This window comes from Schistosoma mansoni, chromosome 1 (genome assembly GCF_000237925.1).
Source record: "Schistosoma mansoni strain Puerto Rico chromosome 1, complete genome".
Taxonomy (NCBI): Eukaryota; Metazoa; Platyhelminthes; class Trematoda; order Strigeidida; family Schistosomatidae; genus Schistosoma; species Schistosoma mansoni.
In genome coordinates, this window is record NC_031495.1 from 30734582 (window position 1) to 30752511 (window position 17930).

A 17930-nucleotide genomic window follows, 5' to 3' on the forward strand; every position below is an offset into this window, starting at 1 on the left:
CAGAAATAGTCTCACGGGAAATATATAAATATTTATACACAGAAAAATTGTTGACTAGTTTACATCCTTTATTCTAAATACCGAATATATTATACACTTACATTGCACGTCTCATGAAGCAGTACTAAAAGGAGTTTAAAGCAAATAAAGAACTTTATTATCAGAAGGTGTTTTGTGGATATTATAGTAATTTTTTAAATAAATGAGATCATAAATCACTTGAAGCTAGGAGGAGGTATATAAAGGTCAATCAAATGAGAGTTCAGGTATTTGTAAATAAAGGTGAGAAAATCAACGTAGTAGGGAAAGACTAGGAAATGTTCACATTTCTCCAGACCATAAACTGACTTAAAGATTCTCAGAGCAGACTCTAGGTAACAACAAACTGTTCCTGTAAGCGTGAGGAGTGTTTGATTTTGCGAATAGCCAAGACTTCTATAAACCTAAGAACTCGTCCTTGACATTTTCTGTACAATTTTTTAAAATCTGAGCTTCTCCCATGTGCAAAGGAGTAATAAGACAATTCAACCAGGAGCTATGAAACGGGTGCCTAGGTAGCTTCAAGACCAATCAGTGTCAAATGTGGGAAGTAGAACACCATTTTCATTGATAACAGATCACAAAATCGGAAGAGAACAAAGGTTTGACATTAACACAGCTTTTAAAACGTTGCTTAGAAAATGTCGAGGACGAATTCCTAGGTTTATAGAAGCCTTGTCTATTCTCTGATTCCAACCCCCGTTATGTATTTTTATCACCAGGTGAAATATTTGTCATCGATAATATTGGACGACCGTCATGTTATATTGCAATTGCATTATTGATGAGAATATGAATTAATGGGTTCCAGCTCAGCAGTCTAAAGATAATTCACACCTCACAAAACTTGCATTCGGTTGATGATGCAGTTGTGAATAATCATCCATGAGAATGCCTTAAATTGATACAAAGCAACTGTCTTGCGATCTATACTTTTCAGTGTTTTTATAGCCGACGTCAGTTGATGTTAACAATTCATTATACATTTTACAGTTACACCTTTATCTGAAGAAACATGAATAGTAATCGTAAGAAAACAATACATGTTATTCAGTAGAAAAAAGAGACAATTTTACAACCAAATAAAAAGAAATAAACAATTACGATAGTGGAGATCATGAGTCAATTGAAACTAGACCACTATGGAAGACCTGGAAGCACCAGACGGCCGTTTCGTCCTATTATGGGACTCTTCAGCAGTGCTCATCCACCATCCCGCCTCGCGAAATTCGAACGCAGGAGCTACCAGTATCGAGCCAGAGCCCTTAACCGATAGACCACTGAGCCGGCCGACATCCAACGGTGTTAATGTCTAACTTCAACCGATCCACAAAATTGAGCGACACATCCACCATTGTCTTCAGTGAATTACTATCTCACAATAGACCTGATTCATGATCTCAGCTATCGAAATTACTATATTATCCACAAAAACCCCTACTGAAATAAACAATTACTTGGAAAAAATATTAAATGGATATGATATAAACAAAAGATATGTATATTGGCACATATCAAAAATGTGTATAGTATTACAAATACTATTAAAAGAGTTTGTCCAATGTTCATAAACTGTACTTTAATCGTTTAGATGATTTCAAATAAGTTAAATGTTTTTTTTAATTATTAGTCATCAACTTGTAAGACAAGGTGTCTATTATGACCATCAATTAATTGATCAACGATATTTTGTAACAAGATGAATCTTTTTTTACAAAATAATAATAAAAAGTAAGCTACAATATGGGTTGTTCACTGGGAACGCTTACTACCAGAATTACATTTGAAGAATAATGACAATTCCGATTGAATTCACCTCCATGTACATATGGATTTACTTGTAACATGTTTAAGCCTATTGTTCATACTTAATGCCGGGAAAAAAGCGCAGAAATTAATCATCAATATAAAACTTTATGAAAACGGTATGTCGATTCAGATCGTCATAATTTGTTAAAATAATGTAAGAAAAATCAACGGAGATAGATTTTAAAATCTATGAAAAATTTATCCATATTGATGGTTTAATATATAAATGAAAATTAATGAGGTATTCAAAAATTAGAAAAATGTGAAATGTCGTTCTATTAGTATCTTCACGTTCAGTTTGGGTTCAAATCACTCAGATGTTTAAATTATTGAGTCTACTTTGTTTGAGAGCCTTAACTTTAAAATAATCACAACTGTATAATAAAAGCATGGAATACAATGAATAACTTGCATGCAACTAGATGATTTGGACTTTGAAGATAACGTAGCCCTCCTATCTCATACACACCAACAAATGCAGGTCAAGACAACTAGTGTAGCAGAAGCCTCTACATCAGAAGACCTCAACATACACAAGGAAAAAGCAACATCCTGAAATTCAACACGGAAAACACCAACCTAATCACACTTGATGGAGAAACTCTGGAGGATGTGGAAACTTCCACGTACCTGGACGGGATCATCGGTGAACGAGGAGGACTTGATGCAGACATAAAGGCAATGATTGGCAAAGCAAGGATAGCATCCTTATAGTTGAAGAACATGTGGAACTCAAAACAACTGTCAACCAATGTCAAATTCAGAATCTCCAATGCGAACATCATAACACTTTTATTTTACGAAGCTGAAACTTAGAGAACTACCACATTCATCATCAGAAGACACAGGCATTTATAAACAATTGTCTACACACGATATTCAACGCTCGTTGACCGGGTAACACAGCAACAGAGTACTGTGGAAGAGAACAAACAGGCTTCCATATGAAGAGGAAATTTGAAAAAGACGTTGGAAGTGAATAAAATATACATTTCGTAAATCACCAAACCGCATCACCAGGCAAGCGCTAACTAGAAATTCTGAAGGGAGGAAGGCAAAAGAGCACACTAAATTTACAGTTGGAAGTAGATATGAGTAGGATGAATAGCAATTGGAAAGAACTGGAAAGGATTGCCCAGATCATGGTTGGATGTAGAGTATTGGTGGACGGCCTATGCTCCACCATGAGGGGTAACAGACGTAAGTAGGTAAGCATAAATAAGGAGTTTATATATATATATATCAAAAGTTCTATCAAACTTTAATGTGATCATATACTGGTTTTTGGTTACTTAGCAATCATTTAACGTTAAAATAGAAAATGCCACGAAATCTTGAGGAGGTAGTAACCCTCCTTCGGGATTCAAACCCAGGTCAATCAGCTTCAAATTCTGAGACGTCACAACTGTGCGATCCAATCACATAACCTAGATCCAGGGTTTTCTACCAACTGCTCCAATCACTCAAAAAGTCCTTTAGTGCCACTTTTGTGTTTATTAAATTCAATGAAACCGTACTAACTTTCTTTCTGTTTTATCATAGTTATCTTCAGAATTGTAATCAATCATACTGACTGTTTTACTCTATGTCTAATTTCATAAACATTTAATGAGTTGTTTAATATCTCGTGCCGATTCTTCTATATGTATGAAAGGACAATAATAAGCTGAACAGTTTGAAAGTTGACAAAACTAAGAGTATGATTTACTTTCCTCAAGTTCACTTCAAGTATGAAACTTATAAAATAATAAAGAGTATTGAATAGGTTTTTTTTATAAAGATAGTAGTAATGGAGTAATCATTTACTTTTAAGATTACCCATCAACTTACAAGATCATCGTGAATAAATCTCTTCGACACGTAAATATTACCAACAACCATCTTTATTATTCAGCGGCTGGATAAACATTATATACTATTACTGTTGTACTAAAAATAGATAATCAATAAACTGTACTTTATTATCAAAGGCTATGAGATATTTTCAGAGTAAATATCTATTCATTTAATGAAGTGTCCAATATTTTATTGCATTTAGTATGTAAGCGAGAAAAAGAGAAAATTTAGAAATAGTAGCTATACATATCTTACATTTGAAACATTTTTTATGATTTTATTTCGCATACTTCATAAAAATAATCAGTAATTAATTATCGTTAAGAAATGGCAATTATTTGAAATACTTTGTACTCGCTTGTAGTTGAAATTCAGAACTGAAATTATTTTATATCTATTCCTAAATGAATACCAAGATATTTCAGATAATGACTAGTGATAAACTTGAAGACTCATGTTTTATTTTATTTTGAAATTCATTGTCTGAATGTATTCAAATTTCAGTGTTGATGTTCACTTCATGACTTTGGTCCTTGTACTTATCGTCCCAAACAACAGAGAACAATACACTAGACTACTCAGTCAATATTAACTAATATCTGAAATACACCAGCTCAAAACTTTTAGGAAAAGATTAGAAGTTGCATATATTGATTTTACATAGTATATAGCGAAATGAGTTGTAATTTTTCTTTGTATTTCCCAATGACTTAGTAAACTTTTTTCAATTCAGGGAATTTTCAAATATCTTTTACAATAAATCATTAAAAACTTCATTTTAACCTTGAGAAAACTTGTGATTATGAAACCTAGTAAACATTTTGATCAATCTTGTCTAATCTCAGGCTCAAATATATTGTATATCAATAGTTTGTATAAATTTACATAGGAGTTTAAACTTTAATGAATTAACAGCTCAGATTTTTAACTTTATTACCTAATACCCCAGCTTATTAAACAGATTTGCGTTTTGAAACGAAGTAGTTTTTACTGTTAGATCTATCAAACACAATCTGGATAGACTCCAAAACAATTTTCTTCCAATTAGTAGTCATAGATATTAATGCCTCGTTGAACAAGGGGCGATAAGTTTATGCATCCATTTGTGTAAATATTAAGATATAGCATTCATTAATTTCATAGTTAATATCAGGAACTAGTCGTAGTTAGATACCTATTGAGAACCAGGAAACACTTAACAGGTGTTTCGTCCTGATATGAAGTTCCGCTGAAGTGCGTATCTCAAGACCCCACCAAGCAAAGGACTCAAGATTTCCAGTTCTCGCGGTAAGCATTTGAAATTTAAACAACAGATACGGAATCCAGTAATCTACATGTCTATCGTCTTTAGTTTATCAACCACTTAGGCTCATAAAAAGTTTAAATACTTGACTTTCAGCAATCGAATAATACAATGAAGCATGAAATTACTGAAAACCTACGTAATCATTTGCAGAAAGGCTTATAATCTCACTATTACTGGTGTATGATGTAAAATATTGTCAATTTTTTAAAATAAATATGTTTGAATATTAGTGATAACTGATTCGTGAAAAATTTCAAATAAATTGTTTCAATATGTTCAGCAGATGTACAAAGTTATATCAAAGTAATGTGAACGTTTGTTTCATAAATTTTAAGTGAATTTACTAAAACATATCAATTAAAAATCTATACAGCATCGGTTGAACGGTTTGAGTATTTGGTTGTCAGTTAGTATGAACAGCCGAATAATGTTGCTAACATTCAAAAATGTTATGTAGGTCAAAATGGGGTACCGATCCCTGTAATTAGTTACTGAGTTATACTATAATGGAATAATTTCATGATATTACCGTCTTTTGGAATATACCTTACAGGAGAATAAAGACTTGATGTATGAAGTGGAGAAAATTATTGTGATCTATGATTAGATGTTTTAGGTAATATACTTCGAAAATGGATACATTTCCACTCACTCACTACTTATCGTCCTTCTTTTACTCTTTTATCATAAACCTCATCCCTGGATTTTATTATTTTCTTGAAAACCACATTTTCTATGCTTAGTATTTTCTCAGAGTCTGTATTATTATGTTGACTATTCTACTTTCCGTTTTGTTGATTATTTCGTACCTCATGACTAGAAGCGTAACAAGCTAACCCTAAAATATGTCCATACCACATTACACTTTAGGAAGTATATTATTTAACAAAGTAAATCCTATAAGAAAGAAAAACTCGTTCTAATCGAGCCACTTTGACTAAAACAAATCAAGTAAGTAGAGTTTATTAATTCTCTTGCAATTCAAGCACCCTTTTCATCACAAATCTTCATTTTTGATATAGATTGATTGTGAATTATTTTAAGTATATAACTGAGGAGAAAATAACAAAATTCAGTTAATTTAAAGTAACCTGCCAAATGTCGCTTTTTCGTTCTCTTTCAAAATGCGAAATAAGCTGAAGTTATTGATTATCCGAAAGTAGTTTCTATCAAACTTCAGCGTCGTCATAAAAATTACAGTTCAACAAAATATGTTCACTTGAGTCTTCTGGCCCTCTTACTGCTCTTAAAATGGCGATCAAAAACCATCAGTGACGTTGATAAGAAGCGAAAATTTGAAAAGTGAGTTATGAAATACGCCTCTTTCTACCTACTGAATAACTTAATTTCGTGTGTTTATATATTGTCTACCTAATTAATATCCTTCATTCCCACTGTAATTACTGTGTCCTTCTATATTATTGAGTCTCGTATTTTCTAATGTATTTTGGCCCACTCTATGATTGGTTATCTTGGTCTCTTTACATATGACACAGGCAATCATAAATCATTAACCTTTGTTTTTCGGCTGTTTTTTTCCATACTACGAACAACTGTCACTTCATATGTAGGATTTGTTTTGGCTTTTCATCAATTATTATTTCTTTTGAATTGTCCACGATTCATCATGTTCTCTAGCAGTAACCCGCTATAACAAATGGTTCTTAATTTATATATTCATTTACAATATGACTGTCGTAATCTTTAGAGCGCTATTGTCATTTCTAGGATTTAATCGGAATAAATAATATGTCAGTTTATTTAAGTAAAAAGGTTTATGTGCTTTACTTCAGTTAGCCTGGCATAAAGCTGAACATATTTGGAATCGATATTTGTTTACCTGTTAACGAAAGACGATTTGAGAATTTGTAACTCATCATAGTTTTGTACAAATATTAGATGATTTAACTATTTATAAATGTTAATTTACTTCATACAATAAAAATGTGATCATTGTCTACACATTATATTCACATCTTATGTCTTACAGATAGGGTTTAGTTAATTTGTTAATAAAGAGCAAAATACAACTAAATAGGTAAAATATTCACATACCAGATATTTAGTTAATGAATTCAGTAAAACTTAAAAATATAACTTTCTGAACTCATTGTAATCCCAAATTCACTAAACAAATATGTTGCGATATTTTGACTTTCTTCATCAATGACTGCATGCGAGAGAACCAAGTGACAAGCATGATAGATAAGGAGTGCTAAGTTTGAGTCCACTGCTGAATATCTCCAACTTCAGTCAGTTCATGATATAACCCGATCACTGTCCAACAACACTGCTGATAACGGTTTCATTCCACATATGGCTGAGCCCTTAAATCAACACTTCTTTCTAGGACTTTAGAAGGCTCGTTTATGGCGGTAGTCACTAATGATAGGGCGACTTTCGTCAGACTTATTATTTTTGGAGATTTCAAAAGTTTGATGAGTTCCATCGTGTTATATATGAAATATAAAGACCATGGGCTCAACTTTGCTTGGTTTTGGTGATGTATATTAATAACGAATTAAGTGTTATATGGAATAGCCGCCATCTTACTGTGATGTACAGAGGCTTTTAAGCTGAAATTAGTCCCTCTATAGTTACAGTCGGTGTCTTCTTTTAACTAAACAAACTAGTGTTTTTTCCTATCATCATGTTGAACTAAAAATCTTAGTTAATGTAGAATATGTTTACGAATATCGCACAAACATTTTTTATTATTTATTCACTATAAATTTTAAATAATTTTTAAAATTCTGCATCTTTGGATAAAGACCATTTGTAAATGACCTAATTTTGAAATATTGTGTTTAGTACATTCCACTTCATATGAAGACTGGGTGAGAAAAGTACTTTTTTAAGTTTCAATATGTAGCTCAAAAGTTTGTCTCATGCGATATTTCTCATGCTCTAGGTCCCTAGTAAGGCAATCTATTCAATAATAGTGCATATTTGGACCACCAAAGATAAATATATTTTCAATTCCTTGCAATATTATTTCATACCAATATGTGTAATTTTTCGGTGTTTTTCTTTTCACACAAATTATTGGTTAACATGACCTCATTTAACAGATCAATATTAAATTAAAGAACAATAATATTTAAACAAATGAGTAGAAATTTCATAAAAAATTAAATTACAAGGTTTAAATAAGATGAAATTCTTCAAGATAATTAATCAATATAGGAGGATTTGTAGATATAGTAGGATTGTTACAGTCCAAATAGATCTGATCTTTACGAGATCATCAGTGAAAACATGGAAGCATTGGAATGCGATTTCACCCTAGCACTGGATTCCTCAGTAGGTAACACCTGCTACTTCTCATCCAAGAATCGGATCCAGAACCTTTGTTCTTGTAAGTGAACACCTAATCTTTGGACCACTAAGCCGAAATACAGTGGTATACTTGTCTAACTGAAATCGATTGACGATACTGCACAACTTACAACTCGGTTTATTTGCTGTCAAAAACAAACATCAAACGAAATGAGAAAATATCCTTTATTTAACTAGAATAACCATCTGAAGTGGATTATGTACTAGAAGTTAATTTTGTTTGTATTATTAAGTGCTCCGCCATAATATAATTTTGGTTTGTACAAATTATTAGTCCCATAACTATGATCTAAAACAAACTTGAGAAGTTCCATATTCCATACATAGATTATAGTTTTGATTTTTTTTTAAGCTCATTAAAAAGAATAATCAGTGTGATATCAATATTGGATCTCGGTGTTTATTATTCTTTTGTTAAAAAAAACTTTTGAAATTTGTACTTTTAACGTACGACTACATATTTACTCCTAATATCTATAAATTATAATATAATTATAGTAATATAGTTTTTAGCTATAATCATTCCTTTGAACTGTTGTTCTGAAAATCACTGAAGTTAACTAAAATCTAAAGAACTGTTAAACATTAATTGTAAAAATGTCTCTCTTCGTAGACACCTGGGGAATTTCCAAACTGGTTGTATGTATAACAATTGATACTGTGTAGTAATTTTCTATTTCGGCAAACTATATCTTTATTTGCATAGTTGAAAGCGTTAGTCAATTGAAGCTAGACCACCATGGAAAACATGGACGGCCATTTCGTCCTATTGTGGGACTATGCAAATGCTAAATCTCCACAAAACCCCTCCTGATAATTAATATAATCATATGCTCACTAGTGACTGACTTCGAGAAGTACATCCAGGAGTTCTAGTGAGAAGCAGTGACCAGTGGAGTTCAAACCACGTCTGTCGTGAGATAGGAACTCACTGATGACAATTGGTGAATGGTTGCTCAACTTCGTGGATCAGTTGAAGTTAGACATTAACACCATTGGATGCCAGCTCAGTGGTCTATCGGTTAAAGGCTCTGGCTGGAGACCGGTAGGTCCTAAGTTCGAATCTCGCGAGTGCGGGATCGTGGATGTCCACTGCTGAGGAGCCCCACAATAGGACGAAACGGCCGTCCAGTGCTTCCAGGTCTTCCATGGTGGTGTAGCTTCAACTGACTCACGCTTTCAACTGTGCAAATGCTAAATCTCCATAAAACCCCTTCTGATAATTAATATATTTCTATCTCTAAGAAATGGTTTAATTAGACATCAACATTTTTAGATGTCAGAAGGAGGTTTGTGGAGGTTTTAGTGATCTAGTGGTTAAGCGCTCGCGCGCGAGACTGATAGGTCCTGGGTTCGAATCTCGTGGGGCGGGATCGTGGATGTGCACTGCTGAGGAGTCCAACAATAGGATGAAACGGCCTCCCAGTGCTTCCAGGTTTTCCATGGTGATCTAGCTTCAATTGACTCATGATTTTTAGATATGTTAACCATGAGATGGGAATAAAGTTTACTCTACATGAACTTAGGAATTTTAACTTGCTACACGATTCTATTACTCTGTCAAATCAATCAATTTTTACACTCTATTCTAACATAATTTAAAGTAAATTTAAAAGTCCCTATTTTGTTAAGTGCAATACTCCATATTCACATAACCATCTTCCATTGTCTATGGTGGATAACTATCTCACACTTGACCTCCTTGAAGTTCACTAGTTATAGATTCTCACTAAGACTATTAATTAGATCTTAAAACTGGTCACTAGGGAGTACGTGCTTATTTTTAGTAAAGTGAGGTTTGTCGGCGAATAAACTAAGCTTTTGTGGGTGGTTTCTACAAGAACAAAATGCTTTAAATGCCATGAATCTATTTTCTGAATACAATGAACAAGCAAACATCTAGAATTCAGTGTTGTGTTGCAACAAGTAATGTCTTAGATAAAAATTTTAAGCTAGAAGGGTTTGAAAACAAAAAACAGAGATAATAAGGGAAATAGAGGAAATCATGCCTCTCTAGTTGATAAGTCAAAATAACCGGAGTTCGTTCAAACTATGAACAAACTGTTTTGAACATATAAGGGGACTTTAGATTTTGATCTAAGGATTCGGTAGGTTTTTAGTCCATGCCCCTGGAAAATTCTATACAACAATGCAAAGGTCTATTTGGTGTCGATCTTACAGTTCATCTCAACTGTTTGTCACTAGAGGAAATTGCTCGTTCATCATGTACTCCTACTAGACCATTAGAATTTATTCACTTCTGTACCAATTTAGGTATGTACTTATTCATCCTTACATAGAAATCACGATTGCTCCTCCCTATGTATGTATGTCCACATCTATGTAAATTGATGAACACACTGAAATGCAACACCCTTATTCATTTGCTATTTGAACTTCTTGTGAAACATAGCACTCGATTTTTTAATCATGATGAGCTGTGCTGCGTAAAAGCCTTACGGATAGCTAAATCAAGTCATTGTTTCGATACAAGATTACTCGAGTCACTTCTAAGTGTTAATATGATATATGCACATTTTTAGGTGCCGAAAATCTACTAGTTTTCAGTATATCGAAACCTTCCCATCAATTTATGAAATTTAGCGAATATCTGTTTTTCCTCAATGCTTCTGCTAAAGGCTATGCTTCTTCAACAGTACTGCATATACAAGTGCTCATGTCGATCACTGTTTGTACTTGACTAGATAGAAACTATGAAAACTAAGGCACTGCCTTATCCATTCAGGCTTTCTATATGTAGAAGGTTTGATGGAGCCATAATCTGTTCTACTATAATGTAAGTTTGTATGATAATTAAGATGATACTGGAAAATCTAATTATGTAATTGATCGTGATAAGTATAAAATACGTTATAATTGGAAAAGTCTTAGATATCATAAATGAAAAGTCAGTATCCTAAAGAACTTATTGGTTTCATAATATTTGGCAATAAAATTTTACTTCTAAATTTATGAGCGTATTTTGGCTTATGATGTTAATTGCATTAGGTGTAAAAAGTGTAAGACAAATCTTACGATGTAAAACTATTCCAAAGGTTCAAACATTCAGATTTCCCCCACAAAGTTATAAGTTTATAGTATATTTCACTTAGCAATATTTATCTAGCTAAGAGTTATAAATATCTTTTAGAAATAGTTCACAGACAGCAAATAAATCTAAATAAGATTTTTAAATAGTTTATCACCTAGGTGGGGCAAGTTGATCGTATCAAGACTTGACATCAATGTATTATTTCCAAAATAGGAAACTATAAACGCCCTGTGGATGATCTGGTTGGGATGAATAATTGAAATTTATGAGATATAGCTTGAAATAAATCAAAGTCTGTTACATTAATTCACTCCTAATGTTTCATTCTTTCATTTTCTTTATTTTCCTCCTTTTATTTTGTTAGGATTTCATAACACAATGAAAGTGTGAAAAGTAAAACGTTATGACTATGTGGAACTATGCTAAGCTACTATTCTAATTTTATCTCTACCGATTTTCTAACTATTAAGCTTCACCTTAAAAGATAGATATTATCTGATAATTATTATAACCACAATCAATGTCTAGACCTAATAACTTTATATTCTGTTTAATGAGAACGAAGTCTAATTTTATTCAAGAAGCTGTGTTTAGAATCAGTTATTCAGTTAAATTACTTCTGAACTTCGACAGTATGTCTTCATTTACCTTCTAGTATCAATAACTCTATATCAGAGTTTTTCAACTTGTATTCGAGATGTTATGTACTTCTTTTTGTTCAAATTTATTGCGAACAACATAAAAAGTAATGAAGTTTGCTTTTTTGATTCATTAAAGACTGAGTGTGACAATTTTTTGCTAAGAGTACCATTGCTGTTTTACGTTAGCTATTTGGTTTGGCTATAAATCAGTTCTCGTCCGTTCTTCAAGTTTATATTGGACTATTACTGTAACTTGGGCTAATCTCATAGCTAGAATCACCAATATCGAAACTTTTAGACCTATTATTCTATGTAGATTAGTATTTATAACATCACAAACTTTCCGTTTGAGTCCCTTTACTCACACATGTATATGTTTAGGAAATTTCAAATTTGAATGAAGTGACTATTATGTACTTTTCATTTTATTTAAAATCATTCTACTAATATGATATGATTATATAACTTATTTCCTGTTAATATACAGTTATATCTTAATCCAGTGAAACATTATGGATGGATATTTGCCTTTCTTCATTGTATGTTCTAAGTATATTCATTTCGAACTCATTTGTATTTTCAAATTAAATTTAACTAACAAGTAATATTTCTTGTTGATTTTCATCAGCAAATGATATAGATATTCAACATGTGTTGACATGGATTTAAAACTGTACAGTAATTAAGATGTACAATGTCAACCAGGATATCCATGTCTTGCGGCAAGCACCATATGTGATGAGACCATAATTAACGGACAATCTTTAGCGACTCTAAAGTGACCTTGAGAATGTCCAACAATTTACTAGAGCTAAATGAGGGTTATAAACCTGTGTGAAGAACAAAGATCATGATTTATAGTTGATGGTTATGGCCAGGAATTAGATTTAGGGTTTTCATCATGAATTGACATCAACTAAAATTCCGAAACTCTATTTGGCCAAATGGATGGATGAATTTTGTGCCGAAATCCAAGACTTGTTATCCTAAATGTGGTTGATTCGTCCATAAATTATAGTCTCACCTAATCAGTCAAACAGTAAATATAACTTCTTAAGACTCGAAAACAGGGAAATTTAACCTTCAAAATTCTTCGTTTACTATCTACTTGCAAATAATTGAGCATTATTTATGTAATGCACGTTATTAATGTTTATTGCTAAATATTTACGTCTAAACAAAGAACTTTGTTCATTGTCTAAAATTGAAGAGACACGGGAAAAATCAGGATTAGAGAAAACGTCCTAGAATCTGCCTAATATTGCGATAACGAGTAACAAGAAATAAAAAGCTACATGTGTTTTCTTTTTTCCCTGTATAGGTAGTTGCATTGTGTACAATAGTATATTGTATTTGTCTGCACATATTTATTGTTTCTCTAGTTTCCAACACGTGATTTGAAGAAGAAAATAAGATTGATCAATGATTTAAAGATGAACAATAAATTTTGAATATTATAATCTAAATAATAATACATGCAAAACCACATAAATATAAGTGAATGCCTCCATATGTATTTCATAATTATGATTATCAGTTTCAATTTTATTCCACTTGAATTATTAATTTGTAGTAATCGCATAATGAGTTATGAGTATGAATAAGCATACTGAGTGAATCATTATTTAATAAGAAATTTACCTTATATATAACATATACGTGGTGACACGTTTGGCATGGATAGAACACAAGTTAGTGTCCTCAAAAAGGCCAACAAGATAGGCTTCGCTTGCCTCCTGAAGGGCAGAAACTGCCGAACTTTGGAAACGTAGGTCGGTCTAGAAGTCCTGCGCAATCTCCCTCACCAGATGCCGGAAGGGTAGTTTACGGACGAGCAACTCGATCGATTTTTGGTAACTACGAATCTCACGTAGGGCTACTGTTCCAGGACGATAACAATGAGGTTTCTTAACACCACCAGTAGCTGGTGCAGTGGCTAACTGCTTCCTGAGTGCCTTCTCACCTGTACTCTTGCGAGCAGTCTGTTTAGCGCTTGCCATGACTGTGAACAACCGTAACATATACCTATATAATTCCTCATAAAATATTCTTTGTTTTTGAGCATAGATTATTTACAAAAATTCTTCAGCCAACTTGTTAATAAAGATTTTACAGGTAATCATTAATTCTCTACAAACTTATTTATAAATATGAAAAGAATTTAGGAAACAATATATTCGTGTCAGTAAATTCATACTCAAAGGAATCTAATTATGTGGAGAGCTTATGACAATATTAAGATCAGGAAATTTATAATTAACTATACAAAACCAATAACCTTTCTAAAACCACTAAATCTAAGAGATTTTAATGGTACTGTTATGAAATAATGTTAATTTATACAGGCAGTTTTGTACTTGACTGAGAAATGGCTTCACGTTCATATGGTCACTTACGAATCGATCAATTTAGTCCCTAAATTACACTTTTATCAAGGATACTATGTGAAAACAAAGTTTACTTATCACATCAAGATCCAAATAACCAAACGGATATATTTATATGTGTATATCACAATTTACACTGAAGTCATAGTTGTGCTTTTAATTTACACAATATGTACACTTTGGTAATTATCACTTTAATTGGTGAACAGACTAAGTATATTTAACAGCACATATTATAATATTCTATATAGTATACACCCTTTTCTATTGATTTTTTATTGACTATAAAAACCACAGATATTACCTTTAGACAAATGGATTTCTTTTTTTACTCAAATACCACAGTTACTAAATTATTCCAAATTAACCTAGAATCTGTTGTTTATCAAATTAGATCAATAACTCTATGATCTCAACTATTTTAATATTATACAGTTTAGTTTAATTATTATTATTATCAATGTTAATTTAAAATAGGATAGAGAAATCTTATTATATTGAAGCATGCAAATTTGATGACAAAAATTTATTTGACAAAAAAATTTTAAAAAATCTTGGATGATAAAAATGTAAACAACAAAAAAAACAATAAGTAGTATCTGGTGTTACTTGACTTGTAACAGTTAACTATATTCATATAAATTACAATAATATGCATATCATTTATTAGTTGCCTAGTAAATAAACAAATTTGAAAGTTTACCATAGTATAGTTACGGATACATATTTCTTGTTTTAAAAAAAAAAAAATTTCTCATTGTTGATGAATCATTATCATCAACACAGACACGCACACACACACACTTTTATTTACGTAATAAAGTATCATTAACCTAAATAATAGATTGATACATATTATGGTATAGATTTATGTGTATATATTCTAAAGGTATGCAGTTATTTCAATGTCTTTAAATGAGCAAAATAATGTTTTGAACTTGAATAATAAAAATCTTAAAAAGGATGAATACTTAGGAGAATCAACTAAAGTATGTATTTTGTAACTATCATTTTTAAGTTTTAATTACTAGGCTGATTGATTTTTATCTTATGAATATATATGTATATACTCACCTTTTAAATGCATAAATCAAAACAACATATTTAACTCTATGTGAATTTAAAAACAAACTGGTAAGATGTCAATTACTTAAATAACTTAAATATTGACGTTTGATAGTTGAAAGTAGTCGGAAAAGAAAGCTTGAACTTCAATTTAGTTTTTGAAGCTCCTTAATAATGTAAACCCGAGATTGATTGGTCTCTCAGTGACAAAGATATAGAAGAATAAGATTGTGCGGCTATCAGGTGAACGAAGAAGAATAAAAAAGAAAATAAGGCTTGGAAAGGCACTTTATTCCAACGGAGGCAAAGATATATATTCCAGAGAGTAATGGGCTAACCATTTGGATGAGCCTCTAGCGCAATATGACAAGGTTCTGCCACGACATTCGACTGAACATCTTGAGCTGGTAGTGTTCGTATATCAATTTTTATAGGATTATTTATAATTTGCCTTGAATTTGTTTGCGTTTAGCGAACTCCCTAAATCAAGCCACTATTCCGAAAGTTGGTTAGTACACTTATTGAAATATATTTGTGTATATTAACAATACCATATTTCTAGAACCCTGTAAAACATTTTTGTCAACCGAGTGAATTTTAACTAAAACGAATATTTGATAGATTTAGTGTATTTGAGTTGGTAGTTTCCAAACTTCATTTCACTTGGTTTAGTTAAAACTGAATGCATTCACATATAAATTGGATGGGATATTTATGTTTCTATACGACTGTTATTAGATTGAAGGAATGTTCAGAACACAGAAAACTCGTTAGTGAAAAGTCTTTTGTTTACACAAAGAGTAAAAAATCATAGGTGATAGGTCATGGTAGTCACAAACAACTTTTTGAAGGACTATATTGTACACACTATTCAGCTTTTTTTGAAGAGATATGACCCGTAAAGATACAAGTACAGCGTCAGACTCGATTCCACATAGTCTCGGTAGCATACCTCAGTAATGAAAACGAAATAGACATACAACTAATCACCGTCCCAAACCTACATTCTCGATAGAAGAAGACCTTATACTGAACAATGAGGTAAGACGGTCTGACAATGAATAAGAATAGTTATTTTAATCTAAACATCTTAAATCATTCAAACTACATTAGATCAAAAGCGGAAAGTATAACCACACTATGTTGTTCACTGCATGAGTTTTGAAAGACATGGAAATACTGACACGATTAAGCAAATCAATATCAAGAATATTTATTTATATTAAGGTCGTACACTTCCAGTGATAAAAATAATTGTTTTTAATGTAAGGCAAATGGATACAATCGCCAGGAATTCTTGGATGTAGGTGTTTTGCGAATTGTCACTGATCGATAATGCGTACTATCAACCTTGAGGAAATTGATAATCTGAATGCAGTCCAAACCCTTATCATCCATTGTCACAGTCAATGACGTTACAGCTTACTTGTAAAGTTTATGCTGACGACAATCTTATCGAAAAAATAATAAAATTATTAAGTGTAAACTGGCCACGTCAGAGAACGCAGTCTTGACACATTCATTACATGAGTTACTAATTTCTACCATAGTCTTATGAAATGTCCCTCTAAGCTAGGCCGACTGTGAATGATCCCCCATAAGACTGATTAATTTTACAATGACTGATTACTTTTGTGTTACTCCAGTCTTTAGCGCTGATCGAATTCTATGGATTAACGATAGTTTATTATTCATTTTTATTTATTCAGTAATAAAATAATCAGCTGTCGTTGATATTCAGAATGGACAAAAGAATTACTTATATATTGTTGATGATTATGTCCATGTTACATTCTACGTATTACCTATCAATTGAATATTTACTTATACCAAGATGGATCACAAACCTAACGAAATTCAGCAATACCTAGGTTAAAAAGAGATACAATTAACATTATTAATATCAGTTAACAAACATTTACTATTACATTTATTATGTATGTAATACTGTTTCATTAAGGGAAACTGAAGACAATCATTTTGAAATGGCACTTTGCAATAAATAATCTCCACAACAAGCACTTCTAAAATGATATAGTTGATTAGTTGTTGAGATCGGTTTTTCTTTTTTTGATAGCTCTCCGTATGTATATGTGCTTGTATTACACGCATACATATATAGTGTTGATGGATAGATAGACAGACAGAAATGAGCACACTCCTGTACACATTCTTAAAAACACATTTGTTTATAAGCTAGAATATAGATGTCATTTTTTAAAAAAAAACTAACTTTTATATTGACAGGCTATACAGAGTATGTCTTCGTTTATAAGTAAATGGTTGAATAATAATTTTTACCCAATAGTATGTTAATGCATTCCGATTATAGTAATGATAATAATAATAAGACTGATAATCATTTCAACAATAACAATATTGATGAGAAATAAGAAACATCGTAGTTGGTGCAAATAAAAAAAATAAACAAGTAGATTTTACCATAGAACTTAAAG

At 31.8% G+C, this 17930-nt stretch overlaps 2 protein-coding genes across 2 annotated transcripts in view; one reads left to right on the forward strand and one right to left on the reverse strand.

Annotated features, from left to right (window-relative positions):
- The window catches only part of Smp_125980 (hypothetical protein), a gene marked incomplete at both ends in the record, with an annotated part of 30710 nt that extends 26869 nt beyond the window's left edge, over positions 1 to 3841 (forward strand). Inside the window, one exon of the mRNA XM_018794018.1 lies at positions 3819 to 3841. Coding sequence (XP_018648473.1) covers positions 3819 to 3841 — 23 coding nt within the window. The remainder of the gene's footprint in view (positions 1 to 3818) is intronic.
- A 13505-nt stretch (positions 3842 to 17346) lies between these two features.
- On the reverse strand, positions 17347 to 17586 carry Smp_200540 (uncharacterized protein; the record flags this gene model as incomplete). The annotated part of the gene is made up of 1 exon (XM_018794019.1): positions 17347 to 17586. One exon carries the CDS (start codon positions 17584 to 17586, stop codon positions 17347 to 17349), a length of 240 nt encoding a protein of 79 aa, XP_018648474.1.
- Between the last annotated feature and the right edge of the window lie 344 nt (positions 17587 to 17930).